General features: G+C 36.3%; 1 protein-coding gene across 1 annotated transcript in view; it reads right to left on the bottom strand.

Annotated features, from left to right (window-relative positions):
* eIF2beta (eukaryotic translation initiation factor 2 subunit beta) overlaps positions 1 to 14,380 on the bottom strand; it is a 164,654-nt gene that overhangs the window by 111,712 nt on the left and 38,562 nt on the right. Inside the window, exon 3 of the mRNA XM_090397454.1 lies at positions 698 to 792. Within this exon, the coding sequence (XP_090253580.1) occupies positions 698 to 792 (95 nt within the window). The remainder of the gene's footprint in view (positions 1 to 697; positions 793 to 14,380) is intronic.

Raw genomic sequence — 14,380 nt, forward strand, 5'->3', positions numbered from 1 at the left:
TCAATTGAATAAATTCATATGGAATAAGAGAGAAATTAGTCGGAACACTAAATTAGCTGTATACAAGACAGTGTTCAAACCAGTTTTAACTTATGGATCTGAGAGCTGGGTCAGAAGTAAAACACTTGACCAAAGACTAGAGACCGCAGATATGAGAGTTCTGAGAAAGATTATAGGCGTGAACAGATGGCATCAATGGCAATATCATATTAAAAACGAGAATATTAGGAAAGAACTTGACATTGTCAGCATCCAGGAATGCGTTAGCAGAGCTAATCTCAGGTGGTATGGTCACCTAAACAGAATGGGCGAGGAAAGATTAGCAAAACAAGTGTTCTCTGCCAGGTTGGTAGCAAAACGACCCAGAGGAAGACCAAGATATAGGTGGATTGATACGGTACAAAGTGCCTTAGACGATAGAAATATAAGATCTGATAATGTTGGAGTCTTGACAAGTAACAGACTGATTTGGAGGAAAATTGTAGACAGGAAGTTAGTAATGATATAATTTTTTCATGTAGTACTATCATATCCTGTACACCGCTTGTGGGTACATGGCAGGAATCTGATGATGTTTAAGAGAGAAAAAAAAATCCTGTGAAATTACTATGAGCTTTGCCTGAAAACAATCCTAAGAATGTTTTTATTTCTGTTTTTACATATTTATTTTTTTTTTTTTTTTTTTTTCCCCACTTACCGGTAAAGCTGTTTCTAAATCATCCAAACTCAGAAGTTTTTTCTTCTTCTTCTTTTTTTTCAAACCCGAAAAATCATCCAAATCAAGGGCTGGATCTATTTAAGATATTTTTGGTTATTGGTCAAAAAAATTAAAAGGATACAAAACACAAACAGTTATTCAGAAATCAATAATAATACTTCACAATATGTTTTCAATCTGCTATTTCACATATAGATATAACATGATTGTCTGTTCAGTCCATACTTGAAAATATTCTTAAATGTGTAATTTATAACATGTGATTTCAACTGATAGGCCATCCTCAATGCACAAACACAAGGTGAAACTTGAACAAAAAAATGTTAATTCTGTTTTGCAAATATGAGCCACATGCTGGAGTGCCACCATACAGGTGGTTATAAAATACAACAAAATTATAAATAAAACTAAAATTAAAATAAATTAATTTAGAAATGCAATAAGTACAATAAAATTACATAAATTAATTAAATTGAAATGACATGACAAAAAAAATCATTAAAAAAAACTGAAAGAAACCTGAAAAATCTGGCCTGCATAGTATGGAATGGAAACTCACCATAATATCTTCTGGTCTGATACACACCTATTACTTTGATATCAGTTTAAGTTGGAGTGGTTGCTCAAAGAAGTGCTCCTATTCCTCCCAAACTTAAATCAGAATGACTGACTATCCATTGCCAAGATTTGGGAGATGCTCAAAAAGTTCATAATTTGTAATTTGTTTTGTTTGTAGATAAAGAATGATTTTTTTAAAGTCTAGATTTCATATTTTGAAAGTTAGCTGATTATACAACTCTCAGGAAAGCCTGATGTATAAAAATCATATGATATTTCATATCTAACTTTGATCCTATTTCTGGTTTCCTCAGGAATTATGCTTCACATCTTGAGCACACAAAGTACCGAGGATGTCAAACTGAATGGGAGAATCATAACATAGGGAAAACTGTGCTTCATCCAAAAGTATAACACATACTTTAAGAGCACAGTTTAAAAGTCATGAAACACTTAAAACAAATAAACATTATACTAGTCGAACCAAAACAACAATCATCAAGTAGGATTAGTGTGATTCCATAACTAGAGCAGAAGCATCACAACTTTCACAAGAGATCCTCTAAATACTACCAATGAATTTATCAAATGAATTCAGGAAAACTAAGAGTAGCACAATAACAGTCAATGACAATATAATAACAACATAATCTTTAATTTAAACAGGTAGGTTCTGACAAATTGTAAAGTAATTCCAACAGATCAAGTGGCACAGCAACACCAACTGCTGTGCGCAGACTTTAAAATAAGATCGAAGGTAAGAACCTCTGGAAGCCATGGGATGAAGACAATTAAGTGGTTTCGCTTAAAAAAAGAGAGTGTAAGGAATCGTTTTAGGGAGAGGGTGTTAGAGAGGATTTTGGATGGACTGGAAAGTGTACAAGATTGGTGGAAACATAATTCAAAAGTAATCCTGAGCTGTGCAATCGAGGTGCTTGGTGAGACATCTGGAAAGATTAGAGAGCAGGAGGGTTGGTGGTCGGTGGGCCCCGACAGGATTCCAGTGGAGGCATGGAAGGCACTGGGGGAAGAGGGAATTGACCTGCTGTGGGACCTGTTCGTGAAAGTTTGCCAACAAGAAAATATACCCGAGGAATGGAGGGAGAGTACTCTTGTCCCCATCTACAAGGGTAAAGGGAATGCACAAGACTGTAAAAATTACAGGGGAATAAAGTTGATGTCCCACACAATGAAAATCCTAGAAAGGGTTCATGATGGAAGATTGAGGAAGGAGGTGAAGATTGCAAAGGAACAATTTGGCTTCATGCCTGGTAGATCAACAATAGATGTGATCTTTGGGTTACGGCAGATGATGGAAAAGTTTCGAGAGAAACAATGGGCGCTTATTGATCTGGCATTTATTGATTTGGAGAAAGCATACGATTGAGTGCCAAGGCAAGAAGTCTGGAGGTGTCTGAGGGAGAAGAAGGTTCCAGAGAAATATGTCGGGTTGGTGCGGGAGATGTACAGAAATGTGAAGACAAGTGTTCGGACCTGTCTGGGACAGACAGAAAGTTTTCAAGTAACAGTTGGCTTGCATCAAGGGTCAGCATTAAGTCCATTTCTGTTTAACATTGTGATGGAGGAGGTGAGAGAAGATGCACCTTGGACAATGTTGTATGCAGATGACAACTTGCTGTGTGCAGATTCAAGAGAAGAAGCGGGAACTAAACTGGAAAGATGGAGAAAAGTAACGGAGGAGAGAGGTATGAGACTGAGCAGAAGTAAGAACAGAGTATGTGTTGCACAGTGGGCAGCAGCCAGGAGACAGATCTGGAGCTGGAAGGAAATGTCATCAGGAAGGTGATGGACTTTAGACATTTAGGTTCAACAGTGGAAGAAGATGGAGGAGCTGAGAAGGAAGTGGGATGCAGGATACAAGCGGGTTGGAGGAACTGGAGGGAGATGGCTGGAGTGTTATGCGATAAGAGGGTGCCGATCAATCCGAAAGGCAAAATCTATAGGACAGTAGTGAGGCCAGCTATGATGTATGCTATAGAAACTGTGGCCCTGAGGAAAAATAACATCAGCAGGATGGAAGTAGCAGAGATGAGAATGCTTAGGCGGATGTGCAATGTGACCAGAAAGGATCGTCTGAGAAATGACTGTGTGAGGGGAACAGTGAAAGTTACGAACTTAGGAGTGAAGATACAGAAGGCAAGGTTGAGATGGTTTGGTCATGTGATGAGGAGGGAGGACGAATATGTGGGAAGAAGGGTCATGCAGATGGATGTGCAAGGAAGGAGGAAGCGTGGGCGGCCAAAGGAGAGATGGAGGGAGCTGGTAGAAGAGGACTTGAGGATGAAGAACTTGGATGTGGTGACAGCCCAAGACAGAAGGATGTGGAGGAGACTCATCATCATCAACAGTGACCTACTTAAGTGGGAGAAGCTGCAGAAGAAGAAGAATGCTTCTAAAAGTAACACAAAAATATGAATATAAATTTTTTAAAAAATTAAATCTAAATAAGTGCAATGAAAAGATTATAAGCTAGGTATATTATGCTGGTGGAAAGAGTAACAAGGCCAGAAATTTGGGGGTGATGGTGAACAGAGAGTTGAAGTTCAGAAGACATATTGTCCAAATGGACAAAATAGCTTAAAGAATCACTTGGATGTTGAAGAAAACAATGACAAGTAGAGGATATGGACGTTACTATCCCTCTTTATAATGCTTTGATTATAAACAGTTTTAGTTGTTTTACCAATATGATGCTGGTGGAAAGAGTAACAAGGCCAGAAATTTGGGGGTGATGGTGAACAGAGAGTTGAAGTTCAGAAGACATATTGTCCAAATGGACAAAATAGCTTAAAGAATCACTTGGATGTTGAAGAAAACAATGACAAGTAGAGGATATGGACGTTACTATCCCTCTTTATAATGCTTTGATTATAAACAGTTTTAGTTGTTTTACCAATATGATTCCCAAACTTAAATTCCTTCTCAACAAAATGTACAAATGCTTGTATTCATTAAATGTTTCTTAAGCTTGTCCATTCAATTTATATTGCCGTAATATTACATTCTTACAAGATCACTACACCACATTCAACTGCATTTTCTGTTTTTCTCTACTAACTTGGATGTTAAAAAATACAACCACATCTGTCTTCTATAAAGCTTTGATAAGCGCCCATTTTGATTGCTGTGCCCAGATTTGATCATATGGATGATTGGAGATGTGAAAGTGGTGAAGAGAATTCAGTCACAAGTTACCAAATTGATGACAGGTTTGTGGATTTCTCCCTATGATGACAGACTGAAAGTTTGTGGGTTACAAAGTTTAGATGATAGGTGGAAAAGAGGGATGCTCAAGAAATGTTTCAATAAATGATAAGACATAATGGGAGAACAATTTATCCCTGGAGGCATGATGACTAGATTTTTTGTTTAGCCATGAATGCTTTATCTGTGATTGAGCTTACGGAGAGATAGGATATGTATTACATGATAATGGTTAACGAAGACTTCCTAAAATGAACTTCCCATTCTAATAATTCCAGACAAAAAAAAGTGGCAAAATATACATTACAAGAGTAACTGCTGGGTTGGTTTGCCGAGTGGCTAGTGTATCTACTTTCCAGTCAACAGGCTGCAGGTTCGAATCCCACTATAGGCATAGATGTTTGTAATGGTCTTTAGGTGGAAGATGAATTTCACTGCCTGGTGTGAGATCACCACCCTACTTGTTGGAAGGCTGATGTGGCTTGAAAAAGTTCCATGTTTGGTCTCTAGAGCAGGAAATCTGGACTATTTAAAACATAAAGGAAAAAATACAAAAAAAAATATATATATATATATACACATATATACACGAGGTGGTATCAAAAAAGTTTCGAGATTAGCTCTGTTTACGAGAAATTACTTTATTTATCTACGTTTACACACTATCACCTTCAAAATAGTCCCCCTTGCATATCAATACAGTGCTCCCAGCGTTCTTGCCACTTCTGAAATGTGTCCTGGAAGTCCTCTTTTCGAAGCATGTCAAGATACAGCAGTGAAATGCTTTCCACAGGCAGGCCAACAGAAGGCACACCGGACCAAACCAGTTAGTAATGCTCTAGGAAGCTTCCTGATCAGATGATGAATCAAGCAGCCACTGCTTTCCGTAGAAGAGTGTCTCAATTTAGCAGCATCCAGAAGGGCACTCCCTATGAGGGAGTTGTCCACAAGTCCCTCACCCCTGCCAGCTGCACACCCATACTCTATTGACTTTCCCAATATTCCATAAAAGTTAGCATAACAAATTATACTCGCTGCAGTTAAAATAAAATCTACTGCATAAACCAACAACAATATCAAAAATATAACAAAAAAAGCAAAAATGTACCCAAAAAATTCAACAAAATTCCAAGTAAAAAAAAAAAAAAAAAAGTCATACTGGGGTCTCAGTATTAATATCAATAATTTGCATCATCAATTACAGGCTTAATTAAACCCAATCTGTTATTCATCACTGAATCTCGATTGGCATCCTCTACAACAGCGCTTACCAAACTGCGGGTCTCGGCCCCCTTGGGGGCCCGTCAGTTTTGTTGAGGGGGCCGTGAAATAATGAAAACAAATTAATGAAATAAAGAGCCAAAAGGCTTGACTCGGTGATATCAAAATTATTTAAATTAAGGGAATATTTAATCCCACATTATTTCAAAGCCGAATAAGAAAACTCTTAGATAGAAATCAAAGAGTCTGGGTAGTGACCTATCTCCCTTATTGTAAAACAACATACATCTCCTAGGGGATGAGTTTTACATTAGGGCAAATACTAAGAATAGCGATCCTAGCTTTATCTACCTTTGCAACGAGTTGCCCAGTATTGTACCACCCAGGTACAATACCAGATTCGATGAGTCGAAGCGTAAGCTTCGACTCGAACTTTTATAGTTGGTTATATTTGGCATGAAACTCTTTGATTTCTTCTTAGAGTTTTCTTATTCGGCTTTGAAATAATGTGGGATTAAATATCCCCTTAATTTAAATAATGAAAACAAATTTAAAATGTTTTAAGACTAAGAGTGCCATGTCAATTGTGTATGTAAGATGCTAGAAGTGTAATGTTTGCATTTGATTTTTGCAATACTCGCTGTGTATGTTTTGTATCGAATATAAATACAATAAATATTATAATAATATATGTCTGTATTACGATTTTTTTTCCGATGGGGGTCGTGAAATATTTTAATTTTTCCAAGGGGGGGGGGGGGTCTTGACATCCATAAGTTTGGGAGGCACTGCTCTACAACTATAGCTCATCTAAGCTTTCCACATTACATCAAGCAAGTATTCTGCCTTCCATAAGGACTGAACATGTATTTTTTGTCAGAGCTGATATTCCATGCAATCAGACCTATATATGATATGAAATCCCTTTATATGATATACTTTGGCTAAAGATTCCCTCATTTTGTTGCATTCATTTGCTGCCTCCACCATTCTACTCCTGATGACCATACCAACCCCCCCTCCACCTTTTTTTTTAATTACCTGAAATTTGATCACACATATATAGTCAAATTACCCAAACAATGAAATAATCTCCCTTGAAGATTTTAATAATTCACACAGGTTTCTCCCTTCTCTGATTTAACAGACAAGCTAGAAGAGAAGCAGAATTATCTATCGTCAGTAATTATCCAACAGAAATTGTCCACCAAGCTACCAGAATGAGATAATATGAATCATTCTCCTAACAGTGAACCTTATGTTAATCAGCTCATCCGAATACATGTATACTGCTAATGATGTTAGCTTGCCATTTGGCAAATGAGTTGTCCACATTTTGCTTTCTACGGCTCATCCTTCTCACAACCAATCTCAGCCTCATATCTTATGATATGACAATGGTGCCAATTGGGATGGCTTTCAGGATTTCTATACCTCTTTTTCATGATCTGATTACTCTTTCTGCTCTGATTGAATAACTGAAATTATTCTTGCTCAAATGAGGGCCTCTATTCTCAACTCCACACAAATCCAAACCCTGGTTTTCCAGCAAATATGCCAAAGCAGTACAAGCTAATAATACAGATACACTCAATGGCTTAAGTTAAAAACTCCAAAAAAGACATTTCCATGTTTAAATTTCCACAGCTATTGCTATGGAAATTTAATTTATGTGACTGACCCTGTTAACTAGGTCATTTCAGTTTACATCTTAATTAAATGCGTAGTGTTAATTTGCCTCCGATAATGCTAGCGTGAGTTGGCAAAACGCTGGCTTGTAAATAATTAATTTTAGCTAGTAAATTATTTATTTGCATTCCAGTGTCTATTTAGTTTTCTATTTTAGAAACTTCAACATGATTAAAAACTCCAGCTTCTCACTTACACTATAGTATGCAATAACAGTATTTAAAAAACAAACAAAAAAGCATGAAGTCTAAATATAAAGACCAAATGCACTGAGCTTTCCTGCTGAAATGGCAGTTGAGGCTTTGTGGTCCTCTTGCTAAAATTGTTGGACATAACTTTAGCTCTTCCTTGTTTCCATCACTCATCTGGTACCAGGATAACACCACCCAAGCTAAAGTTTCTCGAAAATTAGATAACTAAGGCAAATCACTACATATAAATAACATGAATTGCTCACCATATGCTTGCTTTGATCTTTTCCTAGAAAGACATCAGAAAAATCCTCATTAGTCTTCTTGATAATAATAAGTCTTCTAGTTCAGATGGTATCCCTCTTGTTGTACTAAAAACTTGTGCTCCAGAATTAACATTCATCCTGTGTCACCTGTATAATCTGTCATGCACTCTGGTGATTATCAGACTACATGGATGCTGGCTACCTGGGCCATCCCTTAAATGAAGATAGGTCAGCCTTCTCTCAATTTTAGGAGTGATAAGGCTGATTTATCTTCCTTAAAAGGGAGGGTGATAAGTCAGCTCCTTATGGGATGAGTGCTATCAAACTAAGATCCATTATCCTCAGCTGAATGTTCTTGAAAGTGATGGAGAAGGCAATCAACAAATCTTTTCCAACCAATGGAGATGCACAAGTTAATTAGTGATTACCAATATAGATGCTGCCATTCTCATTCTACAACTAGCTAACTTTACATCTTCAGGCACAGACCATGGAAAGATTTAGAGAAACTCTTCTGGTTTCTCTTGATATTTCCAAGACATCTGATCATATTTGTCATCAAGGTCTTTCTTCTTTCTGCCTCATTTTTGTGATTGTACTGCCAGCTTCCTCTCTTATTCTTAAGTGAAGTAATAATCTAGAGAATTTCAATGGTATCAAAACACAGTCCTGTCTTATTGCTCAGAAGAAAGATCCCACTTCACTTTCTCTTACTTTTGTTAATGTTTCAATCACTGGCACACCTAAGGAGAGGGCCCTGGCTTCCCCCAAAAGAAAGAGGAAAAAAGACTAGAAAATTTTCCAAAAATCTTTTCCTAATTAAAATTCTTTTTTTTTTTTTTTAAATTTATATTGTGTCGTGTCTTCTATTTCTATACTACTTATGAATTAGCGGTCACATAAGGTGGGAATACCTCTGGCTCTCGGGAATCACGGCAGTTATGAACACAAGGTGAACGAAGTAGTGTTCGGGTGATACTTTGTTTGCCCGAGCAGGCCAGAGATCACGGGTATTATGTATTGGCGATCACTGCAGATGCTCAGTCATAGGTCGTATGCAATGCGTAGTGTGCATTCTCAAATCATCTACTCAACTCGGTCCATCTCCAATTAAATTCTGAGTGCGCCACTGGTTTCAATTTCCATTCAAGAACTATTTTCTTTTCTTGGGTGGATGTTTATATCTAGCTTATCCTGGAATAAACATATCATATTTATAGCCTCCTCAATCTCAAAAAGCTATTATTTTTAGTTCAAACGCTACTTCTCTCCTGCTTAATTTGAAACATTTTATAAATCCCAAATCTGACCTTAGATTACTTACTATTCTCACATTTGGAGTCCACCCCAAGAATTCTGGATTGTATAATCTTGAGTTTAATCTGCCTAACAGGTGACCCATCTTTCAGAAATTTCTTCCAGTGTCTTTCTCATAAGCATTATACTTCTACATTATGCCTTTTATAGGCACTTTCATTGGTATTGCTCCACCAAACTGGCCACTGCCATTTCTTCCAATTTCCTCTAATCATGTAAGAATACAAGCAACTACAGGTCAGCATCAATTGTTGTTCAACTCTAAACATATGAAACCAACTTCTCATCTTCCATCTACTTCTGTTCTTTGTTTTCAAAATTTTTTCTCAATGAGTATTATCCCCACCTTGTCAAGAAACTTATTAACAGATTCCTTCTTTTTCTTTAAGCCCTTGCTTACATGTAGCACTGTTCTGTTATGGGTTTTGTGATATCTTGTGTGTGAGATTAATATAAAAATAAGGTGCATAATCGTGGAGGAAGAAAAGAAACTTCAGGGCAATGATAGGAGATAAGCATTTTAAATTAAATACAAAAAAAAAAAAGGAAAAGAAAAGAAAAAACTGCATTTAAAAGGCCAGCTTTGCTGTTCATTAATTAGAGATAAAGCCATTTAAAATATGAAGATCATTCGCAACACAAGGTTTGAAGCAAAAATGTGAAAGTTGTCATAATAAGACTTACAGATTTAAACTTAGATTCAGTATAGAATCAAAAATAGAACAGAACTTTAATGAAGATATCTCCCTAGTGCAGCACTAGTATCTACAGAGCTAATACAATGACTGCTGATACTTCTGGGGGTAGCTTTTGTTTTTATCTGGTTAAATGATGCAAAGACAGCTATGATCATGCTGTGAAAATACACGATGCAATAAAAAAGCAACATATACACAGGTCTAAAAATTCTGTATATAAAAACAAATGAATCACATCTTTTTATAACTAGGTTATATAAAGCATATACCGTAGTCCCCACCCCTTATCTGTGGGTTTGCTATCCACGGTTAACCCTGATCTGTAAATATTAAACGGAAAATTCCAGAAATAAACAATTTAGGAGCTGCCTTAGCTGCACTACTTAAGTATCTAAGGAAACTTGGGGATGGTGAGGATTGTATTCTCTTAAGTTCTCAGGTCAACTTACGAAACTTTCGTAGTTTCTATAAACATTCGGCTTTGAAATAATGTTGGATCTAATATCCACTTTGCCTATGTAATTTTACATAGCTGAAATGAAGCTATATGGCTCTTTCTTTTAGTAAGAGACAATTCATAAGTTTTAAATTGCACGCCGTTCTGAGTAGTTCTTGGTTATCAGACTGACTGTCGTGGTATCACAATGCTTATGTTTAAGTAACCCTTATTTTATTTAATGGCTCCAAAGCACCAAAATAGTGAAGTTGACTGGCAATTCGGATATGTCAAAGAGAAGCTGAAGTACTTCCTTTTAAGTGAAAAAGGTGAAAGTTCTCAACTTAATAAAATAAAAAATAAATAATAATTAAAAAATGTATGCCGAGATTGCTAAGATTCCATTCACATTCAGATAACTTTTACAGTACGTTGTTATAATTATTCTATTTTATTATTAGTTACTGTTGTTAATCTCTTACTGTGCCTAATTTATAAATTAAACTTTATCATAGGTATGTATGTATAGAAAAAAAACAGTGTGTGTATATATATATATATAGGGTTCAGTACTCCACATGTTATAAATGACTATGATATGCAGAGCCAAGCAAGAACAACTTCCTCTTTATGGTCCTTGCATAGACTATACTGCTACAATTTAATTTCAGGCTTCAATCAACAGAGCTTATTATTGGTCTCTCTATTCCATGCTAACTGCCACTGAAATAAAAAGTCTATCTTACAATCTGCCTGTAATCGGTGTACAAGACAGGTAGGTGGTGGAAGCCTGAGAAACAAGTCGACCTGGCTGCAGTATCAGCAGCCTTGTTTCCCTTAATCCCAATGTGGCTTGGAAGCCAACAGTTTATTACATACCCCAACTCAACATCACCAATCTGGTGATGTTGAGTTGGGTTATATTTTAGGATTTTTTCCAGTAGCTGACTTTTTGCCGTACCACCTTCCTGTTCATCCTGGTTCCCTAGCAGAAACAACATGGGCCTTGTTAACCGGGCGGTGCCCCTATCCAGCATGAAATCCTGCCATGTTGTACCATCATTTTATATTTTGGTTTAAGCCAATAAGAATACATGGTTGGCTAAATCCCAAATTGCCAGCCCATCCTCGTTTTGTTCTGTATCCAAGTAGATACCTAACAGGGTGCACCATGAGAAGGTGAGGATTGGACATTAGGTCACAAGCCCTGGTCGGTTCTCTGCATTCCTTTAAAGGCTATGTGTGGAGGTCTCCTCTCAGTTATACAGCTTTGACCCTTAATCACCCCAATAACACATTTTTTGTGTAATATAATTAATATGATGACAATAAATTTATGTCCACATTTGGCTATAATCATGAAAATTCCCCCCCACCACCCAAAGATACCTTTTCCAGATCTACAAAACTTAATTAAATACAAATCCTTGTTATATTCCCATGATTTCTCTATTAATTGTCTTAAAGTGAAAATTTGATCCTGACAATCTCTATTTGGCTGTACCCAGCTTTTTCTTCTCCAAGTTTCTCCTTCACAATTTTTCTTAGCAATCTTTCAAAGTAATTACTCCATACATCAAGATCTTTATACTTAGCTGTTTCTTAAGAATACTTGCATAAATCTTACAAGGAACGTCAGCAGAGAAATTCCTCTAATTCTAACATTCAGCGTTAATCTTTTTTTTTTTTTATAGATGGGTACCATGAGCACTACTCCAATTATCTGGAATTCAATCCTCTGACAAGGCCTTCTGGAATTATACAGTGTAGCCACTGTAAAACTTTTTATAATTCCATATTTTATCATTTCTGGTCAAATATCATTTACTCCACCTGCCTTTCCACATTTCAGGTTTGTGGTAGCTTTTTTTCTACTTCAAGTATGGATATAGATATTCCAGATGGCATTTTTGTTGAGTGTTTTCTACCACCCATACTGTCACTGCTTGTTTCATTTAGCAATCTTTCAAGGTAATTATACCATACATCAAGAATATCTTTATTCTCAGTTTTCAGATTCCCTTTATCATCTCTAATTCCTTTTACATTACTTTTTCCTCCATTTCTGTACTGTTTTTTTTTTTTTTCCCAATAGCCTCCAGAATATTTTACTACCTTCCTGATATTTATTTTCTATGTTCTTACCACAGTATTCCCATGACTTTTGTTTAGCTAATTTTACACAATGTTCTGCTTTCTTACATTTTTCTCTGTATTCCCTAAGCGCGCAAGCTGACTTAATTTCCAAGAACTTTCGACACTTTCTTCATTTCCTTGAGTGCCTCTTGAACTTCCTGAGTCCACCATACAGTTCTCATTTTTCTATCCTTGCAGATTACTTCACCACCTGCCTCTCTGGCTGAATGAAAGTTTTCTTTCATGTTTGCCACTAAATCTCCAAGGGTTGTTTCTTGTTCTCTTTCAAGGTTTTCTTGAATAATGTTTGTGTGGTCTACAGTTCACATCTGATTCGTTTCTTACAAACCCTTCATTGCAATATGAAATTCAGTTTTATCCTTCTCAACAGCTTTGCTCTTTTCTCCAAATTTTCTCAAAACATTGTTATATGTCTGGTAATCATTTCCTACTCTGCTGTTTATATTTCCAACAAGGACCAACTTTTCCTTTATTGTTGTGTCAGCTGCCTTCCGTAATGCCTTGAAAAATTCATCCACTTCTTCCTTAGTAAAACTTTCTGTGGGACCATAAGCACAATAAATTTCATCCAGTTCCCCATTAGTCCATATCACACTACTTGATGCTGCCTACCATTCAAGATTATCCTCAAATTTAATGTTTAATATTATAGCTACTTCTTTTCCCCTGATTGTTATTTCATGAATATAACATCTTGTATTTGTTTAGAAAACCTCACCTGATTTGTTTCAGTAACATCTATTATGTTGATCTGGTACTTAACCAATTCTTCTGCTAATTCCATTTCTTTTCCATTGATGCTTCTTATGCTGATGATGACAATCTTGATCTCTGCAGATGTTGAGTTGGGGTTTGTTCCAGTAGCTGACTTTTTTGCCGTTCACTGATGAAAACAACAGGTGCCTTGTTTAACCAGGCAATGTCCCAGTTGGCATGCAATTCCATCGTGTTGTACCATAAGCAAATAAGAATACAATTTGGTTGCTAAATCCAAATTGCCAGCCCATCTTTGTTTGTTCAGTAACCAGATACCCAACAGGGTGCACCACAAGAAGGTGAGGATTGGACATCAGGTCAGAAGTACTGGTCGGTTCTCCAAATTCCCCCAAAAGGCCAAGTTATTTTTGTTTGATGACTTGAAATGTTCCAGATTAAATAATTAAAATCATCCATAAGTATTTTGTAGGTTTCTACAAGATTTACTTTCAATGGCTTAGAAAACTGACATAGGTACATAACCCTTGAGCACTACCTCAAGGGTTATGTATCACAGGCATCTTGAAAGTTTTAAAATGATGTGTAAATTCTACACATCACTTTAACTACACATTTTCAAAGGAAACATGCAATTACAATTCATAAAATTTCTTAAGTGAATTTTTCAATTCATATATCTTTTTTAAATAACTTGATAAATATATGTACCTTTCTATAACGGGACATGTTCTATTAAACAGCTTTGTACATTTTGGACGAAAAGTGTCCAAAAACATTTTCTGTAATTCAGGATCAGATTGTAATTGTTGGTTAATCACTATTTTCCCAGTCCTTTTTAAATGATGTTCCAGAAGTGAAATCAATAGCAGTGTTATAAGAAATTGTAAATCCCCTATTTTTTTTTTTTTTTAATGTAGAAAGAATTTATAAGCAAATTAAATAAGTTTATTTCAATAAACATCATTATTCCAAAGATAGATTTGATTTTCCTTTCTGATTATATCCACAGGTTGCTTGAGGGTAAAAGCTAGATAACTAGGAGGAGACCTTCACATCACTTGAAGGAAATGCAGAGAACTTACTGGCAGACTGTTGCAAGCTTATTCTGTTAGTAGGTATCCACTGGGTATGAAATAAGCAAGGATGGGCTGACAATTTGGAACTTAAACAAGTAAACCATACTCTGG

Source organism: Typopeltis vanoorti, chromosome 9 (assembly GCF_054136105.1).
Source record: "Typopeltis vanoorti isolate ZY-2024b chromosome 9, IOZ_Tvanoo_1.0, whole genome shotgun sequence".
In the NCBI taxonomy this organism is placed as follows: Eukaryota; Metazoa; Arthropoda; class Arachnida; order Uropygi; family Thelyphonidae; genus Typopeltis; species Typopeltis vanoorti.